This window comes from Microtus pennsylvanicus, chromosome 14 (genome assembly GCF_037038515.1).
Source record: "Microtus pennsylvanicus isolate mMicPen1 chromosome 14, mMicPen1.hap1, whole genome shotgun sequence".
In the NCBI taxonomy this organism is placed as follows: Eukaryota; Metazoa; Chordata; class Mammalia; order Rodentia; family Cricetidae; genus Microtus; species Microtus pennsylvanicus.
The window spans coordinates 38,455,906-38,483,733 of NC_134592.1; the positions used below are offsets into that span (position 1 = coordinate 38,455,906).

Consider the following 27,828-nt stretch of genomic DNA (forward strand, 5'->3'; position numbering starts at 1 on the left):
TAAATAAGACAATGTAAAAGCAGTCTAGCCAAGAAGAGACAGTGTTATTTTGGCAGCTAGCTTCTCCCCGAGAGCCTCCACCCAATCCCTTGGGCCAGGCGCCCAGAGCTCAGACTGTGGCCGGCTACTTAAGCCCAGCTCCCTCCACGTGTCCTGTCTTCCCAGCAGCCTCTCTGCCGCCTGGGGAGGAAAACCTCCTGACAACTCGCGGTCTGTGGACTACATCTCCCGGGAGGCACCGTGGCACTTCTTGCAGCCACCACCCGGCGCGCAGGCGCTCTGCACTCTGTCAACAAGCGGGGCTGGGGAAGATTGTGTTCGATGCCTGATGGGATTTGTAGTTTCCCCGGCGTTCTCCGACCTGCCCATCAGTTGCTCGAGGACTACAAGTCTCGGCTACCCTGGCGCGGAGAGCCCGGTCACGTGTCAGGGGGCCGACCGGGCGTGCGTGCCGCCGTTGATCCGGTGCTGCAGTGAGGTGGTTGTCGCCCGTGTTGTGTGTATGTGTGTGAGTGTGTGTGAGTGAGTGAGTGAGGGAGCGAGTGAGTGAGTGAGTGTGTGCGTGGGGGCACTCGGCTTGTTGTTGTCGGTGACTTCCCCCTTCCCTCCACCCCTCCCCTCCCCGGCCGCCGCTGCAGTGGCCGCTCCCTGGGCCGTAGGAAATGAGCGATAACGATGACATCGAGGTGGAGAGCGACGTGAGTCCCGGGGCTTCTTCCTTTCCGTTTGGGTTGTCAGGCGGGGACAGCGGCCGGGGCTCTCAGTGGGGCGACGGCGGGAGGGGGCCGGGTCGCCGCCGCCCCCCGTCCCCTTACTCCGTGGCTGGGACCGCCTGCGTCGCGCTCCGGCTCGCTCCCCTCCAGTCCTGTCCGGAGAGGCCTCCTGGGACTGAAGGTGGGAGCAGACACGCGGCCTCTGGGACCCCCACCTCCTCCCGTGGAGGAGAGTGCCGAGGCCTCCCTCTCCACTCTACCCGGCTGGGGATCCCATTATCCCTCCGGATCCTGGGCAAGGAGACCAGCGCTCAGGACCTGCTTCTTGGGTCCTCGATCCCCCTCCTCCCGTGACCTGGGGATGAGGGGACTGGGAGTGCTCTGACGCTCGAGGGGGATTCGGGGAGAGCAGACAGTGTGCTCCGGACCACTCTTGTCCGGTTCGGATCCCAGAAGGAGGGGCGGCGCCTGGGACCCCCCACTAGGCTGCGGGAGCACGCTGGAGAGAGTGGAAGGAAAAGAGGGAGGGAGGGGTGTTAGGCTGCCTCCCCACCCGCTGCTTCCTCCGCCGCCGGCATTTTCTTTCTTATTATTGAATGCAAAGTGTAAAAATAACTTCTATATTTTCTATTTTTTTTTCTCTCTTATTCCAGGAAGAGCAACCGAGGTTTCAATCTGCGGTACGTCTCCTACTCTCCATTTCATTTTCATTTCCGTTCAGTTTTGGCCCTTTTTTGGAGTCAGAGAGAAAAAGAGATCGCTCTTTACTTTTTAATATTCTTGTAAACTCTCCTCTTAACCACTAAGGTGAGGTGGAGTCAGCTGTGGTTGGAGGTGGGAGGCGCTGCCAATCCTATGATTCCAGATTCTCAGGTGGTAGATGCTCGTGAGTAGGTAGGGTGAGCACCCTGAGCTGTTCTGGAGTGTCGAGTGAGGGATGCAGCCCGGGCATGTGAGAAACGAAAGAGCATTCTGAAGCGAAGGGTAGGGTTATTTCAGAGCAAACTGGTCAGGTTGATTTAGGGACAAATAAGCTTGGAGCAGTCAGTATCTGCATAGTTGTGTGAAGTTGCAGGAATAGTAATAATCGCCTTTAGCCAAAGTCATGTGACTGCCGCAGACCCTTAAAATCTAGAAAAGCATGGTGTCCTCAACAGTAACCACAACAACAAAATGGAAATAGAGAGGAGCCAGAAGTTAAACCTTGAAAGTGTTACAGCTTCTTGTGGTCTGATTTTCCATTTGAGAAGGAAAAAAAATTGTTGAACAGTGGCATTGTAAGAGACAGCTTTGCTGTATAGCGCTCAGTGACTTCTTAGGAGCCTGATGTTAAATGTTTTCTATGGGTGTTTCTGTGGATTTGGATTGACACCACGGTTTCTTTCTTGTCTTTGGAGTCTGAGACTTAGCAGTAAGTGGGTAGAGATGAGGGAGAGAGAAGATCCAAATCAGAGAAGAAAGACCACGGGTGTAGTATTTGATAGTTGGGAATGGTAAGGAAGGTGTAGAGGGAGGGCCACAACGTATTTGTAATTAGATAGTCAAGGACAGAGAGAGGCAGTAAGGACTGGGGTACTGAAGAATGTTCCCCTTCTAAAACGTCAGCAGTTGCCTAGCTCTGGTGCTTGCTATGTGAGAATGGGCTCACTATCGCCAGATCTTCTGATTGTTATTTCAGGGCTCGGGTTAGACCCCTTGCCATTGAGCTGTACTCCTAGGATCTTCCTACTTGAAGAGAAATGGTAAAATGCTAGAAACAGTTATTATTTTTCTGGTATCTTTGTATGCATGTAATTTTTGGCTGTTCTGGAAGTTGAACTCTGGGCCCTCAGTATGCCAGGCAAACCCTCTGTGTGGAGCTATGACCTCAGCCTACTTAATTGATTTTTAAAAATTACATTCATTTATTTAATGTGTGTTTATGATCTTGTGCACGCCAGGGCTCACATGTGAAGATCAGAGGACTCAACATGTGGGTGTGGGGGCTGAACTTAGGATCATCAGGTGTGGCCCCAGCACCTTTACCTACTAAGCTGTCTCTTTAGCTCCTACTTACTTGATTTTTAAATGATTTGTGGAATAGCTCTTTGGAGCTTGTAAAAGAATTTGCTGGATTTTCTGTGTGGTGGACACCTTTAATCCCAGCACTGGGGAGGCAGAGGCAGGAGGATCTCTGTGAGTTTGAGGCCAGCCTGGTCTACAAAATCTAGTTGCAAGATAGGTTCCAAAGCTTCAGCGAAACCCTGTCTCGAAAAACAAAAAACCAAAAAAACAAAGAATTTGCTGGATGCAACTAGGCTTGGTTGCCCAGACTTATAAACTTCCTTACTCAGGATGCTGAGGTAGGAAGATCAAAGGTTCAAGCCCCAACATACCCCCCCCCAAAAAAAACAAAAACAAACGAACAAAAATCCCACACACAACAGCAAAAACAAAAAAGTCCAGGGCTGTCTCCAGTACTGTAAGCCCAGTGTATAGGAGACTTTGGCAAGAGTTGCCCTGGGTTTTAGGCCAACCTGGGCTACAGAATGAGATTCTGTCTCAAACAAAGAAAAACTTTCTATCTTTGTCTCTCTCTTGCCAGGGAGTTTAGCTCAGCGGGACACTTAACTTTCAGGAGGCCCTGGGTTCATCCCTAGTACTGAAAAAACAAGTTTGCAGGGTGCCACTTTGATAGCTCTGCTGTAGGACTTTAGTAATCACAGGGTAAAAACAGGTTCTTCAGTTGTGTCTGCTCTCCATTAGAGCACCAGAGACTGGACAGATTGCCTGAGCAGTAAGAAAACTGTGATTTATGAGAAACAGTTGATGTGAGTGTGGTGATGGCCGAGGTCTTCAGGATATTTAGGAGAGATCTCACTGAAGATGGCGTTTGCTTTCTCTCTGAAGTTTTACACACACTTCTACTGAAAGTTGTATTTCTTCTTTGTTTTCTTTTTCAGCTACTGTTATCTGTTCTGAGAGAGAGAGTGAGTTTCAGTATTTAGTTCAGTATGGCCTCGACTCAGAGATCGACCTACCTCAGCTTCCCAAGTGCTGGGATTAAATGTGTGCCCCACCATGCCTGGGTACCGTTACTCTCAATAGTATGTGCTTGATGGTTTTCATTTGAGCCTATTCTACCAGAACATGAACAGAAACGGCACTTTCTTTTCCTCCAAGTCTCCAGTTAGAAGATCTGCTCCAGGGTTGATGAGGTTGGAGGTCGAGGGTTGGCGAGGCTTGTTCTGAAGAACCATCCTTGAGTTGGAACTAGATTTGCTTCTCAGTGAGAGATAACTTTTGGTATTTTATGATGAGTTACTATAGGCCTTCCGCTTTTTAAAGTGTCCACCTGGGTGGTGATGTAAATTAATTTACTAAATGCTTTCATTCTGGTGAGGCTGATCTTGCTTTGTCTAGATGTTCTTACTTTTTATTTTTGTTAAGGTGCTTAGGATTTTTTTTCCTTTATTTGGGGGACATAGACAGTGAAATTTTTGTTGTTGCTAGGGATTGAACCAAGGACTTTGAGACCCATTGTTTTAATTTGATATACTTGCTGAGATTTTTCTGGTACAAGTTTATCATGATAGCATAGACAAAAAAAGTAGGTATATTGTAGACACAGTGTATTGAACAGCTATCATGAATGGGATGAAAACATGGTTCCTTCCCCTGTCCTTGTGAATATGTTTATTTGCTTATTGACATTTAGTGTAAATAATAAATACATTTTTTAAATGGGGAACACTATTAAGTTTTTTCTTTGGAAAAATACTGAGATGAAAAGAAAACATGTGGACTCAGAACAATGGTTTAGGACTGCAGAAGAACTTTTAAAAAGTTATTTGGAACCCAGGTTCACACCTGTAATCCCAGCACTCAGGATGTTACAACAGGAAGATTGGTGAGTTTGAGCTGAGTTACAGAGTGAGAACCCTGACACACACAGACAAGTTATTTGGAAAATGTCCTGTGGGTCCTAACATGAAACGATGATCATAGTTTGTAATATCACTGCAGTATCTCAAGCCTCAGGAGACGTGTAGGCCGTTGAGCTCCCTACTAGGAAGGAGGCTAACAGAAAGTGAAACTGATTTGACGGCCACCCCACACGGAAGCAGCCTCTCCAGTGAGCAGTGAGCTCTCAGAGGAAGTAACCCTGAACACTACTGAATTTGACAATTGCAAAATCTAATCTAACTGGTGCACTTTTTTTTTTTAAGGGAATAAGTTGTATTTTAAAGATCTGTGGTGGTTATTTTATGCAAGAGGTTCCTTTTGCTTTATTTCTGTCTGGGAAAGAGTGAAAGTATATGTGAAATGTAGGATTACTGAGTTGGTCAGGACCCCTGAGACCTTTCTCCATGCATTGTCCTCGAGTCTGATGGACTCAACATGTGCAGTTACGATGCTAGGCGGCTAGGATTGTAGCTGGTTTAAAATAGGCTTGTGCTGTTCCCCTTCTAGACCTTTCTGGTTTAAAGTATTTTTAACTTCTCAGCTCTTTGCCTCTTTAGAGATTGAAGTGTACTTGGGAGGAAGGGAGTTGCCCACTTTGGAGGCTGGAGTTGAGGGCGCTTGCCTGCCTTACCTGGGATCAGCTGCTTGGCAGGAGTGCTGCAAGATGCATATTTGTTTCTGCTCAGATGCCAGAAGCAGTAGGCTTCCTTCCTGTGTGTGCCTGTAAAAGGAAAAATGGTGTTGAGTTTCTAAGAGTTGTGTTGTTTTAGGCTGATAGGATAAAAGAGCTGATCAAAGATCCTATTTGATCTTCATTTGGGGGCAAGGAGGGTTATGATGGGGTTGCTGCATAGCCAACCTGCAGTGATTCTCTTGCCTCAGCCTCTCAAGTGTGGGGATTACAGTTGTGTTCTGTCAAGCCTGACTTCAATTTGATGTTCGATTAGAATGTCCTAACCAAGAACTCCTTTCTCTTAAATCTCTAGTGTAATGAATGGCATGTGTGGGTTGTAGTGTTCCCAAATTCTTTTAGGCGCCAAAAGATGGGAGAAACCTCAAAACCAAGTATATTTATTGTAGATCACAGAAGCATACACCGGCATGGGCTTCCAGCGGAAGAGCTGGGGAAGAAACTGTAGTTAGTAACTGCCTGCCTGCAGGAGACTAGTAGCTCATGTCATTTGCCAGTTGTTTCATGTTGCAATTTTTATGTTGGTTAAAATGAGCACTTTTAAGTGGCTCAGAAATTGTTGTATTTGATTCAATTCTTCTTGTCAATCTTAAGTAGTAAATACACTGTATGAGAATTTGGAGCCTTTGTATTTTCCAGTGTTCTTAGTGTTTAAGTAAGACTAACTGGATACTCATAAGTAACTCCTAAAGTGCAGCCTTTCCGTTTCTTAAACTAAATAGACTAAATATCCACTAAGGATGACAGATTTCTTCTGCCTGGAGGGTTTTCTACATTGGCATTGAGGAGATTCCCTTTATGTGGAAGTTAGGTAGGTTATCAGGCAGCTTGCAAGAAATGTCTTGGGGGGGGGGGGGCTTGTGCATCCTTTTACAGGAAGACAGTTCTCTTCCCCACGCTAGGTCTTGCAGGAAATAAGTTTGTTGACTAGTGAGATGCCGTGAATGAAGATGAATTCTCTGTGCACTAAGTTGAAAGGAAAAACTCTTGAGAGACTTCCTCAATTCTGAACTGGTTTCCGTAACTCCTATGTCCTGCCAGTTTAGCAACTAAGAAAATGCTTGCTTTCCACATTGAGCAGCGCTCAGATCCATATGCTTGTTAGTGTGAGAGATGGACAAATTATAGGTGAAGATTTTGTTTCTGTCTGCCAGCGTGGAAAAGTTTGGTGCAACTAAAACCGAGACTAAGTAAAAACCTTGGCATAGACCTCAAAACCAGACGCTGTATGAGCACCAGTGGGTACCTCTGGTATCACAAAGACCCTAGTACTTCATTAGTCTGGGGCATCCTGATAAAGGGCTTTCTGACAGATACCGCAGCTCCTATGTTGAAGAGCAGGCAGTGGCCAGCCACCAGCCACTGCTCCTGCTCCTAGAGGAGTTGTTTAAGAACCTGTGGCATAGCCCAAGAAGACCTCTGTCATCTTGTTATTCTACAAGGTGTGCTGCTGGTCCCAGTGTTTGCATGACCAGGCACTTCTCGGTACCGGTGAGAGAAAGTGCACTCATCTGAGTTGCGTAGTTCTACTATTCTAATTGCTATGCTGCTTTAAAAAGACAGTTCATGGGAGGATCTCTAGCACCTTAGCTGAGAGTCGTCACCTGGTTTTTCTTTCTCAGTACTGAAGTCTTGGCCTTTTGGGAAAGAGCTATCACAAGAGAAGATGGCTAACACGGCAGTCTTAGCTGCCCACTGGTCTTGGTCCATCATGCAAGGCTAGGGGGTATCATCTTCATCTGCAGCTTAGAAATACTTTCCAGAGAGAACTCTCAGCCTTGTGTGAAGGTGTGTCAAGTTTTCCTATGCTCTCTAAGCACCAGAAATGCCACTTAACTCAGAGTTGCTTGGAATTAGGCATGTGAGTTCCGCATGGTTTTCACTGTGCTTGCAAATGAGGAAAAACAAATACATCCTTGCTGCTCTCTCTGTTCAGGCATAACAGCTGAGGGGTAGACATGGCGTGAGGGACTGGTCTAAGATTCCACCGTTCTGCTAGTTAAATTGGGTCTGGAACTACCACAGAAATTCCATCCACTGCTTGGAGAACAACAGTCCCCAGCCTAGGCTTTCTACCAGGCAGTGGCCTGCCGCCTTTCCTAGCTGAGCCAACTTCTAACTTGGCTGACTCCCCAGATGAGAAGCTGAGATTTCTACTCATGGTCTACAGCCAAGTTCACTACAGTGCTCCAACCAAAAGACTTGTTGTCCATCTGAATCCTTTCAGTGCTGGGCAAATGGGAGGGGTGGTACATCTTGGGGTGATGATGGTGTTAGGTTAAACTTAGCTCCTTGCTTACAGCGCAGGCCCACAGGAAACTAAGACCAGCTTAGTTCTAACTACTTGAGATTTTCAGGGTTCTCCCAGAAAGAAAACAATTGGGATTTTATTTGTATCAAGAGGCATTATGGGTAACTGATGTCGCTGCTTCTGTGCACAGCTCGTAAGCTGGGAGGAGGGCCAGGAGTCAGGGTGACTTGGTGGACAGGCGTATCTTGGGCTGCTGCTGAAGACCAAAACTGAGCGATTGGTTTGCATGTGAACAGACCATCTTGGAAATGGGAGGGCTAGTGCATGCCAAATGTTGGTCCTAGATCTCTTGCATCCTCAGGTATTGTGGCAGGCCAGTTTCCCTGGGCATTGATGTGTAGTTCCTTCAAGCTAACTTACACCGCTCTTAGAGGGCAGCTGGGTTACCGTGCCCTCGTGTTGTCTAATGCAGAGATAACACCTCTGTCCTTGAGTTACCTGGTTTTCCAAGCTTACTTGTCTTTCCAGATTCCTCATTCTGTCTAACTAGTTGAGAAACTACTTGACTTTACAGTGAACTGAGGTTTAAGAAGGAGTGATTTTAGAAATCCTCCCAGCTTGTGCTCCACCTTCAGGCCTGTGCCTGTGATGGGGATGTGGATTTAACAGAACTGTAGGTGAGACCCCTGAGGAATCAGGAACACTGTCCACAGGGGCTCCAGGCACTTCCTTTAGGGGGAGTCACAGACTTCTAGAATTTGATAGTAGAAAAATTTCCATTCCTTTTCTTCTCATGGCTCTTGTCTAATTTCTATCTGCCCATCTTTTCTTGTACAAGGATTCATTGGAAGTGGCATTGTTAAACCAAGTTTACGCATGTTGTTGCATTTTCAAAATTCCTGGCACTCTGTCTGGGCTTACTAGCCAGGTCACTTTCTGATGTACAGACAGGCTCTTTAGTCTAGCTCAGCACAGCCTGCTTTATTCAGGGTAGATGCTCAGGAGAGGATTTCTGTAGTTCCTGAAGTAGAGGTGTGGTTGTGTAGAGGGAGACGAAACTCCTCGACTGTGCTCCCTAGCACTCTGCTCTGCTCCTCCCCCTTCCTGAGCCTCGCCAGCTGACTGCTCATAGTTCCAAGCAGGAAAGACTAAAGGCTGGTTAGAGTATTTAGGAAAGTGCCAGATGGGCCTGACCTGCTGCAAGTGCCTGAGGGGATTTACCGAGAGCATGTAGCTGTCAGGAGGTCTGCTAACCCAAGAAGCACCTCTCTGACTCAGCCTGTATGAGAGGAAACCCAAATGCAGTTCGTACACGTGTCAGCTGTGTCATAATAACCTCCGACGCAACGGGGTTTCCAGAGGCTTGGATGAGAGGGTGTGATGGTGACCTTTAGCAGGGAGGTGTCAGAGCAGAGCCTTGGGATGGTGGGTTTATGTGGACAGAAGCACCCCCCACCCCAAGTCTCATGGTAGAGTAACCATACCTCATGAAAGTGCTCAACTGGAGCTTTCTTTAGTTACATTGCAACCACAGGCTGGCAGCTGCTCCATCACGTAGGTCGGGGACACTTGCAGGAGAGTCACACTTTGTTCCCTTGAATAACTTTGGTTTTACTTGTGCATGAGCTGGATCCACCGTGCTACTTTGGATGTTCCTGTTGCAAGCCTTGCTCACCCTTTCTCCCTCTTTAACAGAGCCTAATTCTGGAGATTCCTAACTGTCCACCTCACTCTGCAAATTTTCCCAGTCCACTTGCCAGGGACAGCGCTGACTGCATACACTTCCAGGCTTTACCACATCCACCTGTAAGAGGAGTCGCATTCCTAACATGTTCTTTCTTCATTCCCCTAGGCTGACAAACGGGCTCACCATAATGCACTGGAACGAAAACGTAGGGACCACATCAAAGACAGCTTTCACAGTTTGCGGGACTCGGTCCCATCACTCCAAGGAGAGAAGGTGAGTTTACTGACAAAGCCCATTTGTCATCGGTAGCTTGGAACTTAACCAGGACATCCCTCCTTTCTGTGAAGAAATACAGTCAGGTGGCATGGTCTCTTACTTTTTGTCTCTTTGGAAGAGTCCCACACATTTCAGTTGTTCTTGATTATCTTTAGCAAAAATACTGTCATTGTAATAGACTGTTTGTGAGAGACATCCCTAAAAGTCTTTCAAAGTTGGTGATAGTTGTCATTAATTACTTTTTTCTTGGGTTGTGCTGGGATTGAACCCAGGACCTTGTACATGCTAGGCAAATAAATTAGTCATCCATGACATTATTATAACTATATACTGTAGTGTATAACTTGGTCCGTAATTAGTTTGTGATCACTAAAGATTCCCTGAACCTCTGTGGGAACTTTTCTTGTTCAGCATTGGTACCTAGTGTAAATGAACGTTTGCAGGCAGGGCTATGAGCCTGCCTGTGCACCGGTGACTTCCGGCCCTGATGTGTAAAGAGCATGTAAGCTGTGGAATAAGAGTTAAGAGACATGTTCATATGAAAGAAGTAAAAAGACATCATTTTCATCCTCCCTAGAGGCCTTTGGAAGTGGCTCTTTCCCCTGGAGAGGCAGGAGACAGCTGTTTCTATCTTCAAAAACAAAAGCTTTGTGCAGAAACCTATGGGTTAGAATATGGAGAGTTCACCTTTGACACTGTGTAGCCGGCTGCTCTCTGCAGACTTCCTTATTAAATGGTAAACTGGGGGAGAATACTTGTTTTGTTTGAGGGTTATTGATGTAATGTCAAGGGCAGCAGGGAGAACTCAACAGTGGAATGCCTACTTACTATATGTAAGGTCCTGTGGGTTATCCCCAACACTGAAAAAGAAAAACAACTTTTCATTTTCTTGAGACAAGGTCTCACATAGCCTAGGCTAGCCTGGAAATGGCTATGTAGCTAAGGATGTCCTTGAACTTATGATGTCTGCATCTGTCTCCCAAGTGTTAGGGATATAAGTGTCCACAAACGCTCTTGGTTGGTATGTTTGAGTCTCACTGTATAGCCAGACTGTCCTGAATTAAGGATTCATGGCTGTTGGAATTACAGGCATGTGCTTCTACACTTGGCTTAAGAAACACTGTTTTAATAAATAAAAGCAGTCTTTACTCTTAGGTGTACTTTAAGTGACTTTACTGCTTTAGTTCTGTGGTAGGGGTCCTGAATTTGCTTGGTTATCCAAGGTTAAAGTTTTCATGTTTAAGAAAAGTTAAAAAGCTCTGCTTTATATTTTGTCTATGATGTGGCCTTCTGTGTAGTTGAAATATGGAATAAGTCTAAGCTTAAGGGAAAACACGAATAGGCCATGTGAACACCGTATTACAAAACCAGAATTTGCTGTGGGTTAAGCCCACTTAGTATGTACTTGATTTAATGGCCTTAAACCAAGGTACTTACCGGAATAACAACATTCCTGAGTGTAACACTGAGCACCACAGGAAATCTTTATGACTGTAGAGACGCACCCTTTGTGCAGAAGATTATCTCTTATTCATGTCTGACCTGTTGGTGCTTATTCAGTATACCACGGTGTCCATTAACAGCATGTCAGTGAGCTACATGGGCAAGAGCTGCCTTGATCCAAGCGTGACCTGTAATGAGATACTGAGGATGTGCTTCTCAATGGGTGGGCCACGAGCACCTACATCCAGATACCAAATGACCTTCCTGGAGGTGAGCCTGGGAACATGCACTCAGAACAAGCAGGCACACTGAAAGAGTAGGTCACAACTATATCTCTTCCTTTTCCAGCCTACTTTACCTCACTATTATATTCTTCCTTAAGTCCTTACGATTTTATTACATTAAATCCTATTTCCTCCTTTCTCCAAGGAAGTCGACGGTTTGATTGGGTAGCTTACAAATGGAAGAGTTCTCTATTTGTGGCCCTTTCACACACTCCATTCGGCAAACATTTGTTGAGGGTCTATGCATACCAGCCGCTGTTCTTAGCAAGAAATAACAAGGCAAGTCTTTTATTCTAGCAAGGAAATTATAGAAATTAAGGAATCACTAAAAATCTGCGTACCAGCTAGGCATGGCGGTGGCAAATGCCGTTAATCACAGCACTTGGAATGTCAGGAGCAGTTGAATCTTTTTGAGTTCAGCTTGGATACATATCAAGTTCTTAGTGCGTGCGTGTGTTTGTGTGTGTAGAAAATTAATTTCCATTATGGAGGAAATTAAAGTGGAAAGAATGGTGAACTTGAATTGGGACAGACAGATCTCAGATGGCCTTTGAGGCAGATTTCATGGATGTGGCAGAGCTGTCGTCTATGGTTCTGGGCATCACAGGCAGGAGAAAGGTGACTAATAGTGGCCCTGAGTCAGGGCCTGAGGATCATTCAGGGGCCAATTGAGGAATCTAGGCTGGATGAGAGGATGGAACCAGGTCCTGTACTGTAACTTGTGTTTCCTGGTTTGTTGAGACTGGGTTTCCTGTGTCTCTGCCTGCCTGACCTTGAATTCCCCATCTCCTGCCTCCACCTCTTCAGCGCCCCCAGCCCAAATGAATGGGGTAGCGAACCAGATTGTCTGTGAGTTCACTTGCTGCTGTTCTTATTTCAGAGTCCTCTCCTGTTTGCTCTTAACTTTGGCTGAGCCCAGCCTCTTCGATGTGAAGGGCATGACTTTTCATTCTTCTGTCTGCCAGCAGTCTCACAGGTGCAGGGGCCTTCCCTTCCTCAACCTTCTTTGGTCTCAGACTGACTTCTCACTACGTGGTGCAATTTTTGTCTTAAAATGTATTGGGACCAAAGGAAATTGACTCATTCTTGATTTGAATTGCAGTGGTTAGAGTTGTGACATTATGTAAGTAGCAATGGCTGTTGTGTATGAGTTTCAGAGAGCGCAGCTCAGACCGTTGAGGGAAAGCTTTGGTCCGAGTCTCCTTTGATGTCAGCAGTTATGTTTCAGGTGACTCCATAGTTAACACTGGGATTATATGATGTGTGTCCAAGCCTTTTTTAAAAAAAAAAAATTTTGTTTGTTTGGTTTGGTGAGATAAAGTTTCATTCTGTGGCTCTCATTTACAGTAATCTTCCTGCTTCAGGCTCCCACATGTTGGGATTTACTTGTTTGTTTATTTTGATCTTGTTTTGTTTCATGTGTGTATGATTTTTTTGTTGTTTGAGGTTTTTGGTTTTGTGAGACAGGGTCTCATTAGGTAGTCCTACCTAGCTGTCAAAAACTTACCATATAAACCAGGCTAGCTTCGAATTTCAGAAAGATCTTCCTGCCTCTGCCTCCTAAGTGCTGGGACTAAAGGCTTACTCCACCAAACCGGGCCTTATGTATATATTTTTTTAAAAAAATATTTATTTATTATGTATACAATATTCTGTCTGTATGTCTGCAGGCTAGAAGAGGGCACCAGACCTTATTACAGGTGGTTGTGAGCCACCATGTGGTTGCCGGGAATTGAACTCAGGACCTTTGGAAGAGCAAACAATGCTCTTAACCATTGAGCCATCTCTCCAGCCCTATGTATATCTTTAAATATACAAAGTAATGAGTTTGCTTATAGACATATACATGCACATTTTACTTTGTTCTTACTTATTTTTGTTGAGACCGTTATTCCCTGTATATCCCAGCAGCCCTAGAACTCACTATATAGACCAGGCTGGCCTTGAACTCACTGAGTCTTCCTGCTTCTGCCTTTTTTTTCTTCTTTTTAAATAAAGAAAAATTGACATTGATTAAATTTAATCCTAACTTAACTAGAGATGGGGGAGAAAAAGTGATCTTTTTCAAATTTGGTGTGGAATTTTGCTGTGTAGCTTGACCAGAACTCATAATTCTGCTTCATTCAGCACCCCAGTCACTAAGACTGTGAGCATGTGCCACTCTGTCTAGCACAGGGAAAACACTTAATTTGTTTGTTTATTATTGCAGCAGGGTCTCATACTGTAGCTGATGCTTGTAATCCCCTCGCTAGTCTTGGTTGACATAGAATTTATAGTGATCTTCCTACCTCAGCTTCTTAGGCGTTGGAATGACATGAGTATATCATCAGGCCTGACAAGAAAGGAAACTTACAATGTACGTTTATTCCTTGTTTCCTGTATGAGGCAAAATAAGCATCATAAAGAATGCCTATCTTCCCTTACCTCTGTAACCTAGCACTTGGGAGTTTGAAGCAGGAGGAGGACTATGAGCTCAGGGTCTGCCTAGACTATAGAGAGAGACTTTGTCCCTGTTTCCTCTTGCCCTTTATAAAAGAATATTACTGTTTCGTTAAGAGAAGAAATTAAGGAACTAGAGAGATGGCTCAGTAGTTAAGAGTACATGCTCTTTCAGGGACCTAGGTTTGATTCCCAGCACCCACATAATGGCTCACAACTTCCTATAACTCCAGTTCCAAGGGATTGCTCTCCATCTTTCTCCCCCTCTCCTCCCCTCTCCCCTGCACATGTGTGCACGCGCATACACACAAGAAAATAATTTTCTTTCAAAGAAAGAAAAGAAAAGGCCAGTAAGCTGGGGGTGGTATTGAATACCTGTCTGTATCCCCAGTACTTAGGAAATGGAAGCGGAGGAGGAGGAGGAGCGGAAATTCAGGATCTTTCTCAACTACATATTGAGTTAGGCCAGCCTGTCTCAAACACAGCCTTCCTTTTTTTTTTTTTTTTTTAAACACAGCCTTTCTAAGAAACATTGACATCCTTGGGCAATCACTGGTGTGCTGCTCCTGCTGTTATCAGAGATGAGCTTGCTTATATCGTGTCCGCAGTCTGTACCACAAGGAGTACAGTGGGACTGCCGAGTTCCATCTTACCATAGTGCCGAAGGATGAGCCTATGAGGATATTTTAAAGAAACCAAGCCTGGTAGAGTTGTACACGCCTATAATCCCACCACTTAAAGGCTAGGTCGGAAAGATTGTCACAGTTCTGAAGCCTGTTAGGCTAGTGATGACCTGTGTCAGACAAACAAAATCTCCCCCTACTCATGCTAGCAACCTTAGTTAAGTGCAGTAGGGGTACACACACACAGACGTAAAAGTAAGCAGGGAACATTTGGAAAGAAGAGGGATTCAATGGAAAAGATGGAGAGGGTAGTGGGGAAAATATGGTTCAAGTTCATTGTATGTGTGTGTGAAAGAAATTGTGAAAGAATAAAACAACAAAGGAACTCTTAAATACTTAAATCTTGTCATTTCTTGGGATCTTTCTTAAGATAGATGCATTGGTCTTAGCAGTGTGTCACACAAGAGTTACTATGAAAATACTCAAAGTGGTTTATCTGGGTTACACCAAAATGCAATTGAGGGTCACTTAGTGTCTGTAGATTCTTCTGACTTCACATCTCTCCACTCAGTTCCAGATCATTCCAGTCAGTAGTCTATTTAGATTTGTCTTCTGTCCTGGGCTTGGGGAGTGAACCTTCATACTCTGTTGTTTTAAGGTGTTTGGTTTTTTCCTTTTTTTTTTTTTCGGTTTTTTGAGACAGGGTTTCTCTGTGGTTTTGGAGCCTGTCCTGGAACTAGCTCTTGTAAACCAGGCTGGTCTCGAACTCACAGAGATCCGCCTGCCTCTGCCTCCCGAGTGCTGGGATTAAAGGCGTGCGCCACCACCACCCGGCGGTGTTTGGTTTTTTCTTGTAGTTTTTTGATTGTAGGTGAAGCTCACTGGGAAAGATGGAATGAGATTAGGGCCAGTCAGCCAGAGTGACAGAATGAGAGTACTGTCAACTATCATCCCTCTTTTAATAGGGAGCTATTAATTTCTTGAATAGAAGTTGTGTTAATTATATTAAGGTGGGTTCTACGGAGTATGTTCCTCAATGGTTCACAGGCCCTGACTTACTGTTGATTTGGTAGTTGGAGGCAAGAGCTTGTAGACAGCCCATTACTCTTTATGTGAGAGTAAAATTCTATCCTCTAACCCATAAATTAGTCCCAATATCATTTCAGAATGTTTATAGCCACTCATCTCCACTTGTCATGGTCGACAATAGCAATAGAAGGTGGCTTTCACCATTGCCATTTGCAGCTGGGCAGCAATTTATAGGAGTTTTTCACATTTTAAAGTTGCTTCTTAAATGCCTATTTATTGTCTGTAGTGTTCTCTCAGGCAATCAGGCTGTGAATTTCTTCCTTAGAGATGGATGGCAAGAGTATAACCTCACACATGGCACTTAGACCCAGGGTGTTGCTAGGTGTGGCACTGCATGCCTGTAATCACAGTGATTGGAAGGCTAAGGCAAGAGGATCAGGAGAGCAAGGTCATCCTTGGCTATATGTGGAGTTTGAGGTCACTCTGGGCTACATGAGAACCTGTTTCAAACAAGGGCAAAAGAACCTTGATTTTCCTAGTCTGCACTCAGCTCAGAATGTCTTGATGTGGGTGGGAGAGCACAGAGAGCTGTGTGCCGTCACAAATCCAGTACATGACAGTTCTCAACCCGGGGTTGTGGTGAGAGTCAGCACAGCCCTTCAAAGAAAACAACAGCACCCACCTCTCCTGTAGGGTACCTGCGAGACCCTGCGAGTGCTGTAGAAATGTAGACAACAAGTAGGTAGTCACTATTGAGGATCTAGCTAGCTCTCGTGTGTGTGTGTGTGTGTGTGTGTGTGTGTGTGTGTGTGTGTGTGTGTGTGTGTGAGAGAGAGAGAGAGAGAGAGAGAGAGAGAGAGAGAGAGAGAGAGAGAGTGTTGCATCTCATAGTATCTAAAATACAGAACTGATCTGTTTCTTCTAGTAAAGTCTGGTTTCCTTAACAAGGCAGATGTATTTTAAGACAAATAGCTTCATTGTGGCAAGGAATCTCACTGTCATCATACCAATATCTGTGTTTGCCTGATTTTCTGCTGGCTGTTGTCTGTGCTGTACTGTTGTTTGGACCACCAAGGCAGGGAGCCTGTCTCAGGCCTAGTGGGGGAGCTCTACGTCTGTCCTGATTATAGAATCTGGGAATGCCTCTTTCCTGTGGATCCCTGAGGATCTTTATAGCTACACTTCTGGGCTGTTGATGTGCAGTGTCTTTGAAATGGGATATAAACCATAGCCCTGTCCATTTTACCTTATTACTTATTACCCCAGTTTGGGCAAGTGACAACTTCTGTTTAGTTTGTCTTCCCTCCCTCCCTCCCTCCTTCCCTCCCTCCCTCCCTCCCTCCCTGTTGGTGGTGGTGGGTTTTTTGTTTTGTTTTTTTGAGGCAGGGTTTCTAGCCTGGCCTTGAGCTCACACTCAAAACCTGTCTTTGTTTCCCGAGTGCTGGGATTAAAGGCCTGTGCTACCACCACCTGACTTCTGTTTAGTTCTTATAAACTGTTTCTGTGTCTGGCCTTCAAGGTCTTCTCATGGACCAGTCAGGTAAGGACTTGGTGTTGCCTTGCCTCTTTTCCCTTAGCAACCCTCCTAGGGTCCTGGAAGAGTGTGTCTACTTCCTCCAAAACTTTCTGAAGTCCTCCTCAAGGTCAGACTCTAGGCTCGAGTTCAGCTAATGTCAGACCGCCAGACTGGAGGGCTGTGTGCAGGCGTTGCCAGTCTCCACCTCCAGGCCTCTCTCTTAAACACTTCTTGTTCCTTTCAGTCCAGTAATTTAACAGGCTCTCCTCTGTTTTAGTACTTACCAGGTCTAACTCGCTTAGCTTGCAAAGGCAGATGGGACCCATGTGCCTAGAGTTAATTCTCTGGAGAGCCTGGGTGATGCTTTCCCTGAGGGAGACCAGGGGACTTACTAACATTCTTTGTTTGTTGAGACATTGATCTAGAACTCTCCTTTAACATTACTTTTTTTGTCTTTGAACAAAATTGCTAAACCTCCAGAAAAATGGGAAGAAAAACAGGTCTGCCTGTCTCTCTAACATGGCAATAGCTTCCCTTTTTTCCTAAGATCTTTGACAATCACTGTCTGGTAAACATTTACTATGAACCACAAATATATCTGAATAGAGCTTAATATAAATACATTGAAACTTTATAGCGGGTACTACTAGAAACTAAGAGTGAGGTCGGGGGCCTGGGCCCAGTGGGTAGAGTGGAAGGCCAAGCTTGAGGTTTGGATCCCCAGGTCCCATTTAAACCATAGGTAGTATCTACCTCACATTTGTAACCCCAGCACTCTTGCTGTGCAGTGAAAAGCAGAATCTATGGAAAAAGAGGCCTCACGAATTGGAGAAGATGGAGGGCAGGAATGGGAGAGGTTGAAGTGGGGAGGTTGTGTTTTAATTTTTAAAATTTAAATTTAAGAAGTAAAGATAACAGACTAAAACATAATTTCTGTATTTAAAATTATTGAAAATTTAACACTATTTTTTGGCTGCACTGCTTTTTTTCTCTTTAGAGAGAAAGGTTTTTGTTTTGTTTTTGTTTTTGAGACAGGGTCTCAAGTAGTCAAGCTGGCCTCAAACTGTGCTGTGTAATCAAGAGTAGACTTGAACTTCTGATCCTCCTGCCTCCAACCTTCAGAGTGCTGGGGGTGTGTCTCCATGCCCAGTTCCTATTTATTTATTTTACTAAGATTTAAAAATACGATATATCTATTCTACATTTGTGGTCACTGCAGTTTAAGTGTTCGTTAGCCTTGTGGCTAATGTGGATCACACAGAATAGTGCATGCAGTAAACTCTGCTCCTGCTGTTACCCGCCAGTTTAGTGTGACAGAAAATGGTTACCACCTTACAGTCAATGCCAGACTTGTCTCCTTTTTTCTCCCCACCAAAAGTTATTATTTTAATTTTTAACTCAGAGGCTGTAGATGTAACTCCATTGGCAGAGGGTTTGCCTAGCATGCTTGAAGCCCTGGGTTCCATCCCCAGCATTGTATAACCAGGTATGGTGGTGCCCACCTGTAATCACAGTACTTGAGAGGTGAAGTTCAAGGTCAGCCTCACCTCAGCTATTTAGTGGGTTTGAGGCTATCTTGGGCTATGTGAGAACCTGCAACCCCTAATGCATAGAATTGATAAAGTCTAAGAAGCAAGCAGGGAACTCTCCACTCTGGTCTCCTGGTCTCGCAAGCACACTTCCATGGATAGTGTAACACAGCTTGCTGTACTTGCTTACACCTTGCTTTTCCCCTTGATATGTCACTCGCCGTTAGTCATTTGGAGTATTTCTGTTATCAGTTTGGGTTTTGTACACTTTTAGTTCTGTAACTACAGTAGTGATGAGTAGCATGACGTGTATGATCTGTATACAGATGAAGGCTGGAGCCACAGGCTTGCTGGCTATTGCCAGAACACTTGCCAGGGCGCCTGTTTTCATCTCATTCTCTCATCGTGTTTTGGAGTCTTTCACTAGAGTTTGACTGTCTCAGTTTCACCATCACTGGGTTTTGTTTTGTTTTGTTTTCCCCTTCGAGGATGACTGAGTAGGCAAAAACTAGTAATTACTTTTACATTTTTGTTTATTACCTTTGAAAGTAAATACTTTTCCACATGTTACTCACTAGATCTAGTTCCTCTTCAGGGACCGAGGAGTTGTACTTGTTCTTCATGGGGAAGTGCCACACCTTCTAACAGGGTCTCAGTGGCACAATGAAGCCCATGAGGTTTGAAAAGCAATTTTGACCCTTAAACCAAAGTCTTCCAGGGTCTGTCATTTCTGCTTCTGCCTAGCAGTCAGCCACACCTGCCAAGGGCCTAGAAGCTTAGAAGCCACGCCTGCCAAGGGCCCTTAGGGAACTTGACAACCTTCAGCTGCCTGTGCTACCACTGATGGTTCCATTTTAGAGTGAACTAGTTTAAAGGAGACCCACATTTCTTAGGCAGATTTGCTAATTTTCATTTAGAGAAAGACTTACTCAACAGAAATGTCTACCAGATCTGCCTGCTCGCTCCCCATTTAGTTCTTCAAAGCAAGACTTATTTGTGAACCAGGCTGGCCTTGAGCTCGCCATTCTCCTTCAACAGACGTAATGGCCCGCCATGCCCAGCTAGCATCTGAATGTGGAAAAGAACAGGGTCTAGTGGAGCCACTGGCCTAAGATCCTTCCTCAGGGAGGGGCGGAGGTACTCTGATGCTGGTCTGGGGCTGTTGTGCTCTGCCTTGCCTCCCGTGCCCTGCTGTTGTCTAAACCAGTTTGGCTTTTTATACAGAAACAAGTAAGTCTGGTCAGACTGAGAACTAGAATGTGGGACTCTTTTTTTTTTTTTTTTTTTTTTTTTGGTTTTTCTAGACAAGGTTTCTCTGGTTTTGGAGCCTGTCCTGGAACTAGCTCTTGTAGACCAGGCTGGTCTCGAACTCACAGAGATCCGCCTGCCTCTGCCTCCCAAGTGCTGGGATTAAAGGCATGCGCCACCACCGCCCGGCAAATGTGGGACTCTTGAGCTTTATGTTGGGGGGGGGGGGCTGTGGCTGGGTGCCAGAGGAAGACAGCTTTGGGGGGTTGGGTCTGTTTTTCCACTGAGTGGGTTCTACTCAGTGTTCACTCACCGGCCCTGTATGGAGACTGTTGGGTGGTGGTGCACGCCTTTAATCTTAGCACTCGGGAGGCAGAGGCAGTAAGATCTCTGTGAGTTTGAGGCCAGCCTGGTCTACAAGAGCTAGTTCCAAAACAGCTAGGGCTGTTACACAGAGGAAATCCTGTCTTGAATTCCCACCCCCCACCACCACACACACACAAAATCGTAACTGGAATTAGCAGCTTTTGAAGGCTTTGAGTCCTTTTGTGAAATGTAGATTTTTGCCAAGAAACATGGGTAGGTTGCCTCTGCTAGTTGTTTTCTAGGAAGGGGTGTAGCTCTGGAGGATGGATTGACCTTCTTTCTCTTCAGCCGCCTGTTGCTAAACCTGGAGTCTTCTCCATTGTACCTTGTGGGTTGTCAAGAGGTGGTGAAGGCCAGCACTATGGGAGCTGACTCTTCCGCCCCTGCCCTGCCCTGCCCTGTCCAGCAGAGTCCTTCCTGCTAGCATGCTGCATCATCTTCAGGCTCTACCTCACCCAGCATTTCTTTGCTAGGAGTCTGAGGTGTCGTGCATGTGTGGTGTTCTTCGGTGCTATTACTGTTAAAAGTTGGTCGTTATTATTACTGTTTGATTTTGTTTCTCTCTTTTTACTTTTTAACCAAAAAGACTAGTCTTCAGCCATTGCTTTTCAACCCAGGCCTGTACCTGTGTGGAGCTGGCTCACTGGCTGGCCTTGACTCTACTTTGAGGTTTTCGTTGCTGTCCTTGCAGGCAAATCAGGGGTTCTCCTGAAGTCCTGTCCTCATCTTTACTTTTCCTCGCCATGAGAACTCCTGTCTCTGTGGTTCTGTTGCTCGTTTAAAATGACTGCTACAGCAGGGCAGTGGTGGCGCACGCCTTTAATCCCAGGACTTGTGAGGCAGAAGCAGGCGGATTTCTATGAGTTTGAGGCCAGCCTGTTCTACGAGAGCTAGGTACCAGGACAGGCTCCAAAGCTATAAGGAAACTCTGTCTTGGGGGAAAAAAATTACTGCTACAGCTACCTGTATTCAAGACTTGGGTTCACATTCTGACTGTTGCCTTCAAGCTAACTAACATGGGGTAAGTTTCCTAGTGGAGAGGGTGTATGGGGTGCCTGGTACCGGCAGCTAGCACTGAGCTGCAACTGTTTCTGCTGTACCGGTTATTCTTGCTTCTGTGTTTTAGATTTGCAACAAGAACTTGCAAGGCTACATAGCATCTACTCTGTGGCTCTCCATGCTGCTATTTATGTATAGCATAGCTGCCTCTTTCGTCCCTCAGCCCTAGTCTGTCTTGTCCAGCAGCTCTGTTCACACTATTCGGAAGAGCCGTTTCTGCTCGCAAAGGCGGAATCAGTGCTCTTTAAACATGAAAAACTAAACAGAAAAAAAAATCATTTGGGTGCCTACTATGGCAGTGGTTGGTCTGTGGGCACGTTGACTTAACGTGCTCTGCATGGTCAGAGGATTCGTGAACTGAGCCTTTTCAGAAACAGAAACTGAAAGCCTGGAGCCATTCCATAGTCCATGCCACAAATCCCAGTACCTTCATGTTTATTGTATGAGTACTATGAACTCATAAAGGCCGGGAGGGGCCCACGCCATACAGTTGTGGCTGCTTATGTAGTCATGGTATGGTTTGGAGAGATGAGATGTGTAGGTTGCAGATGAATCTAGCATTTTCTGACTTTAGCCTTTTGTTTTCCTCCCTTGGGTGGATAAAAATTTCACATTTTGTTGCAGTTTTTAGACTTTTTGAGTATCCTGGAAAGGACAAAGTAAAGTGAACTGAATAATTTTCAGGAATTCTTGATTGGCCAGGAGCACCTTGCTCACATGACCAAGGGCACTTCTGCTTTTAGCTAGCAGGAGCTAGAGGAAGGGTTGGTTGTGTTGCCTTTAGCATTAGGGATGCCTTGAACACTGGGAGCAAATTCCAGGACAACCAGAGCTACAGAGTGAGACCCTGTCTTAAACAATTTTTTTTAGTTAGAAACAAACAAAAACAGTCTTCTTCAGGGACCTCCTGATCCCAAAGCCCTGCTGTGGGCCTTTATAATTCAGTCTCCACTGAAAAGCAGCCTGTATGAACACTGCCGTCACCTAGAGAGCCCTGTGCCCTTTCTGGCTTGCTGTGCTCACTCCTCACTTTTCTCTTGTGTTCACGGTTCCGGTTGTGTGTCTGAGAGACACTAGAGCACATGGGCCTGCACAGTTTGCTGCTCAGCAGCAGCCGTCCCTGGCCGTCTGCAACTGCTCTCGTTTTCAGTTTCTGCCTTCTCCCCTTGTCCCAGATGCACACAACATGGTTAAGAACTAATGCTGTCTTCTGGGAGCTGTCAGAAAAACAGCTTTAAAATAGGCAAGTTAAAAAGAGATTGGCATACTTATTATTCCAGCGCTTGGAAGACTGAGTCAGGAAGATCACAGTTTCAAGGCAGATCAGGCTCAGTGAATGAGACTGAGGTGTAAATATGCGTAAGGAGGAGCTGGAACAATGGCTCGGAGGTTAAGAGTACTGCCTGCGCTTCTAGAGGACCCGGGTCCAATTCCCAGAACCTACATAGCAGCTCACAAATGTCTGTTACTCCAGTTGCAGAGAGTATGGTATCCTTTTACAGACATACATGCAGGTAAAACACCAATGTACATAAAAATAAATCTTAAGGACAAAAAGAAAAATTAAAGTATTCATAGGATTTATCAGTGGTAGAGAGGGTAGAGAATTTCTAGTTGGTTAGGAGCAACCATGGACACGAATATCTGCGAGTACAAACAGGTAGGTAATACAACTCTTGTCTTCCGGATCCCTACCCTGCAACCTGCCATTCTCCGCTAAGCAGCTTCAGTGACTGTCAGTCAGATTAATTAGTCCTTACCAATTATGTGCACCCTCCTTGTTTTGCCAACTATGACCTCTTTGAGGAGATAGAGCCCCTGAAATGTCCATTGCTGGGTCACCTCCTTCCTCCTACACAGGCTGACCACTTAGCTAAAGGAGCACTCCCATCTTACCTCCCCTTACGTCCTTGTGCTGCTCTGTCCTCTTCTCACAAGCTCTACCTGTGGGGTTTTGGAGTCCTGTGCCATACTAAGGCAGTGTCTAGCCACAGTGGGTTGTCACCCTAGCTGCCTTTTCAATGACATTTATAATCTGGTAGTCTTGGTCACACTCACTAGTCACTCTGCCTGTGGCTTGTCTACATGGAGATAATCCTTAGCTTGTCCACTAGACAGTAAATAGCTTATGGGCAAAGACGCCACGGCTAATACCTTTTGTTTCTCAGTGTCTACCTTGCACATAACTCTTACCAAACAAAAATGATTGATTGAATTTGAGTGACTTCCTCTTGAGCAGAGATCACCTTGAAGGTGCTGTAAGAGGAGGAAAGCCTGGAGATTTTAGTGTTTTCCATGACTGAAAGTTCAGGCCTCACCTCGCCTACCCTGAGGTCTGTCAGTTGATCGGTAGAATTTAGTATGAGTTACTTTTAGGTTTACCAGCTTGAGTTTGGTGTGTTTTTGCCTTCCCTTCAGTGTTGTTTTCTGGTTGCTTTGGAGCCCTGGGGTGTAATGTAGAACTGTTTTGAGTTACCCTTTTGAGTGCAAAGTTTTCCTTATGCTCAGCCTCTGGAATGAATGCTCCACTCAGGGCACCTGTGCTGCCTGCCTTCAGCTTGTCTTTGCACCATCTTACATGCTGGGCTTAACTCTGGCCATACATGCAGCCTGGTGGGAATCTACCAAACAATATGATTCTAGGGGCCCAGTAAATAGTAACCTGCTATCCATTTTATTGACTTATTTATTACTTGTTCCCCTGTTGTGCCTGGCCCAACTTGTCTACCATAATCTAGAGGTGTGGCTGTTTCCTGAGATGGCCCAATTGCTTCCTGTGTTGACATCAAGCGCCTCCAGCTTTGATGATGCACTCTTTAGACAGTGCAGCAGGAGCATTGTTGAGTTGAGCTTGCTTACCAGTAGTCTGGGGTTGGGGAAGTTTAAGACCTTGAGGGAAAGACATGTCCCCACCTTTATTCCAGGCCAGTCCATGATCTTGTCATTCTGAACTGGCTGCCTGTAGCCAAGGCCTAGCAGAGTGTATGTGGCCTGAGTTTTCATTGTGCTTTGACATCTGATGTAGTCCATCTGGGTCTAGCATGTACAAAGCCCTGTGTTTAATCCCTAGCACCACATAAAACTGGGAGTAATTATCCCAGCACTTAAAAGGTAAAGGCAGGAGTGACAGACTCAGCTACATAGTGAGTTCAAGGTCACCTGTCCAGTTGTAGGCAAGCAGAAGACTTTAAACTGAAGAGCCAGAGGGTTGAGAGTGTGGCTCATGGCTATAATCCCAACCCCAGACTACGTGGCCTTAAAAGCCTGTCTCAAACAAACAAGTCTGTCAGAAAAGGATGCAGAGGAGATGAGAGGAATACAAGTTCAGAGCCAGACAGACTGTAAGGCCCAGCTGTCCACAGGCTAGCTGGTGGTTTTAGTAAGTGTGGCTCTGAGTCCAGGCTTCCTGGTAGAGCTGAGACCTGTGTAGGTGAGTTCTTTGAACCACATGGCACTTTGGGTTAACAGCCATAGCTGGACTCTTTCCTCAGCCATTTCCGTCTTGCTCACCCTCCTGTTTTCAGTCCTTTTCCCTCATGCTGTTGCCAGAGAAAGACATGGTTCTCCTGCTACGCAGACTTGGTCTTTATTTTGTCCCATGTTTTTTTCTCATATTGCAACAGGCATCCCGGGCCCAAATCTTAGACAAGGCAACAGAGTATATCCAGTATATGCGAAGGAAAAACCACACGCACCAGCAAGACATTGATGACCTCAAGCGGCAGAATGCTCTTTTGGAGCAGCAAGGTGAGCAGCCACACTCATGGGGCAATTGGCCCTGCTGTGCCCGGCCAGAGCCAGAGGACCATGCCTCAGAAGCATCCTCAGCCCTGCTCCACGGGCCTTCGAAGTTGAGTGTTAGAGTCATCCTGAGGAAGGACCAGACCTCCAATGAGGAGATGGAGGAACTAGGGAGTTGAACATCCAAAGGCTTGTATCTTTCTGGCCTGATCTCTCCCTTCCTTGGGGCTCAGGCGCTCTGCCTACAGTAAGGGTCATACCTGGTGTCAGGTTTCTGAACAGAGCTTTGAGGTCCTTGGAGTAGAATGTGCCATGTAAGTACCAGCATCTCCAGGAGTTCAGGGGACAGTGAGCCCTCCCCATTGCCAATAGTAGTCCAATCAGGGCAGCCTATGGGCCAGGCCCCTGCTCTTCTCCAATGCTCACACCCGCCTTTTCCTACAACCACAGGGGAAAGCGAGAGCTGATCAAGTTCTTTGTTCCTGGGGAATTCACTTCTCTTCCTCCCTCATGGAAGATGCAAGTAAAAGGAAATGCAAGTAACCACCTGGGTTAGAACATCTCACATAAAATAAATAACATGAAGGGTTGATCCTCCAGGCTCAAGCTGAGCTGAACCAAGGGATGGGCAGTGGGCGGTGGTAGTGGGTTGGATGATGGGCCAAACAGCCTGCATGTAGGGGTGTCTGTTGAAAAGCCCAGGTATTTTGTGTGTATTGGTGACTTGCTTCCAAGTGTCCAGCTTGTCATTCCAAGTGGATTTTGTTCATGAGAGCCAAGCCAAAAGTTTCCTTTGACCCAATCTATTTTGTCATCCTTTGGGCCTTCACACTTTCACGGAGCCTGGCATTGCCAGGCTAGGTTCTCCTCTGTCATTGCATTGCTCGATCCAACAGGGTACTCTTGCTCTGGTCTCTGTGCTGGGTCCATAGCAGGACGGTGTCTCATCACAAGCCTTCTCTTCAGGGTGGTATGGCAGAGTGGCTGGCCATGTGTGCCGGGCCCCCAAGTCCAGCTGGGAAAAGAAAAGGGGGAACAGCCACCAGAAGGGAATGATTTCTGAGCCACCCTGTGCCTTGGGGGCCAGCAAGCAAACCCTTAGGAAGAACAGGCTGGACCCTGAGTCTGAGATTTGGTTTCTCCGGATCGCCAGAAGGTTGTAACATGCTCCCTTGGTTGCCTTTTAGTCCGTGCACTGGAGAAGGCAAGGTCAAGTGCCCAACTGCAGACCAACTACCCCTCCTCAGACAACAGCCTCTACACCAACGCCAAGGGCGGCACCATCTCTGCCTTCGATGGGGGTTCAGACTCCAGCTCAGAGTCCGAGCCTGAAGAGCCCCAGAGCAGGAAGAAACTCCGGATGGAGGCCAGCTAAGCCATGCGGGGCAGGCCAGCAATAAAAACTGTCGTCTCCACCGCCTCATCCTCTCAGTTCATCGTTAGAACTCGCAAACCATTGACAGACTCTTTAGTTTCCTCTCTCTTTATTAATTGTTATTTTTGCATAGAAGCTCTTGGACAACAGCTCCCATCCCTTCCCTGTGTCCACTATTTTTACATGTGTTCCCTTCAGGGGTTCCTGTCCCCACCAGAAATTTTAAACCAAAACACCCTAACTTGGCAGCTCTTTCTGTGGAGGACAGACAGCCGGCCAGACCTCTGAGTACATGGTGTCCTGCCCACCCCACCCCCCAGCTCCTCCTGCCTTCAGAGCGTGTGCCTGGAGGGCATCTGCCCCGCTAGGCCCCTCCCAGTCCTCTCACCTCTGTTTGGTGGAATTTGTGACTCTGAACTGCTCTACTTTGGCAAGATGACCAGATTGGAGTAATCAGAATTACCCCTCTCCTCTGTAAGGATTGGTTTTTGGAAACGCTATCTATCGCTCCTGTTGAAAGACCAGATTCTTGAAGAAGTTTGTGGTGAAAAGGAAAGCAGGGACAGATTTGCAGAATCCTTGGCATGTTTCACGCTTCAGTTGTTTAAGCCTGCAGAGCCAGCCTTACAGAAGGCCACGCGACACTGGTATGTATAGGAGATGGCAACAGTGGAATGGCCACCAGGAGTGGTAGGGGTGGTTGTGTGGGGGCGGGACAGGGAGGGAGGGAGTCGTAGGAGGGGTAGAGGTTTTGTATTAAGGGCCAGTGATGATGTTTTGATATTTATTTCCTGCTACTGAAATTTGAATCTGAATGAAATGCCCCTATTTCTGATGATGTCGATACTGTAAAGCGACAGATTCATAAAGTAATGATCAAATCTTCGTTTCTTTCTGCGTGTATTTCTAAGAAATAGAGCCAACTATTTTGTATGTAAATACCAAGAGCGACTTACCTGGTACTAAACCCACAGCCCACTACAGCCTCCCTCCCTCCTTGCCTCCAGTCCTGGAACTTGTCGCCACTGTGTGATCCAGCCCTGGCTCTGGCTGTGGTCAACAGAGCCCAGTGAAGGGTTTCATGTCTTTAGGCTTCATTTCTTTGTCTTTTCCTACTCTGTTGCCAGCGTTTGCTGATTTCTAGTGTATACTCTGTAGTCTCAGTCGGTATTTGATTCCATTCCATGGAAATAAAAAGTATGTTGTACATACTGCCCAAGAATTGTCTTGCAAGTTAAGGCTTCCCCCTTTACTATAAGAATATAAATAAAAACTTATTTTATCCTTGTTGGTAGTGGTGTCTTCTTGCCCCTGCAATGGCCAAGATAGTTGAGGGAAGGGCCTTCTGGAAGCTGCTGGGCCTGTGTGGAGCCTTGAAAGAAAAGCAGAGATCTCTGCCTGGAGCCTGCAGAGCCAGGAGCAGCTGTAGCAGACCTGTTTATTCTTGTATCTCAGCCTGAGAGTGGTTAAGTGATTGATAGAAGGCGACTTTGAGGCTTGCACTGGGTCACTGTGGCAGCAGCTCCTGCTGATGAGTGTCCAGTGTGAGAGGTGGCTGGTACTGGCTGGGGTTTTTCAGTTTCTAGAGAGTTCCAGTAACAGAGCAGAAGCAG

General features: G+C 46.0%; 1 protein-coding gene across 7 annotated transcripts; it reads left to right on the forward strand.

The window, feature by feature from the left end:
- Window positions 1-440: 440 nt before the first annotated feature.
- Window positions 441-27,502, forward strand: Max (MYC associated factor X). 7 transcript variants are annotated; one of them, XR_012907678.1, is made up of 6 exons: window positions 449-698; window positions 1,367-1,393; window positions 9,453-9,560; window positions 24,723-24,846; window positions 25,291-25,391; window positions 26,028-27,502. XR_012907678.1 is itself a non-coding variant. In XM_075947659.1 (5 exons), the coding sequence occupies exons 1-5, from the start codon at window positions 663-665 to the stop codon at window positions 26,213-26,215; spliced, it is 483 nt and encodes a 160-aa protein (XP_075803774.1). In that variant the 5' UTR covers window positions 449-662; the 3' UTR covers window positions 26,216-27,502. The 7 variants fall into 7 exon arrangements, 3 of the variants coding, with proteins under 3 accessions (XP_075803775.1, XP_075803774.1, XP_075803776.1); XR_012907677.1 differs by having other exon boundaries at window positions 451-698; window positions 25,291-25,375; XR_012907680.1 differs by lacking the exon at window positions 1,367-1,393.
- Window positions 27,503-27,828: the final 326 nt, after the last annotated feature.

What these genes read in the sequence shown, in the direction of transcription:
- Max (XM_075947659.1), top strand. Translation starts at nt 663, where the DNA reads ATGAGCGATAACGATGACATCGAGGTGGAGAGCGAC. An exon ending in ACATCGAGGTGGAGAGCGAC is followed by an intron (nt 699 to 1,366) that starts GTGAGTCCCGGG and finishes CTCTTATTCCAG; the next exon opens with GAAGAGCAACCGAGGTTTCA. An exon ending in CATCACTCCAAGGAGAGAAG is followed by an intron (nt 9,561 to 24,722) that starts GTGAGTTTACTG and finishes ATATTGCAACAG; the next exon opens with GCATCCCGGGCCCAAATCTT.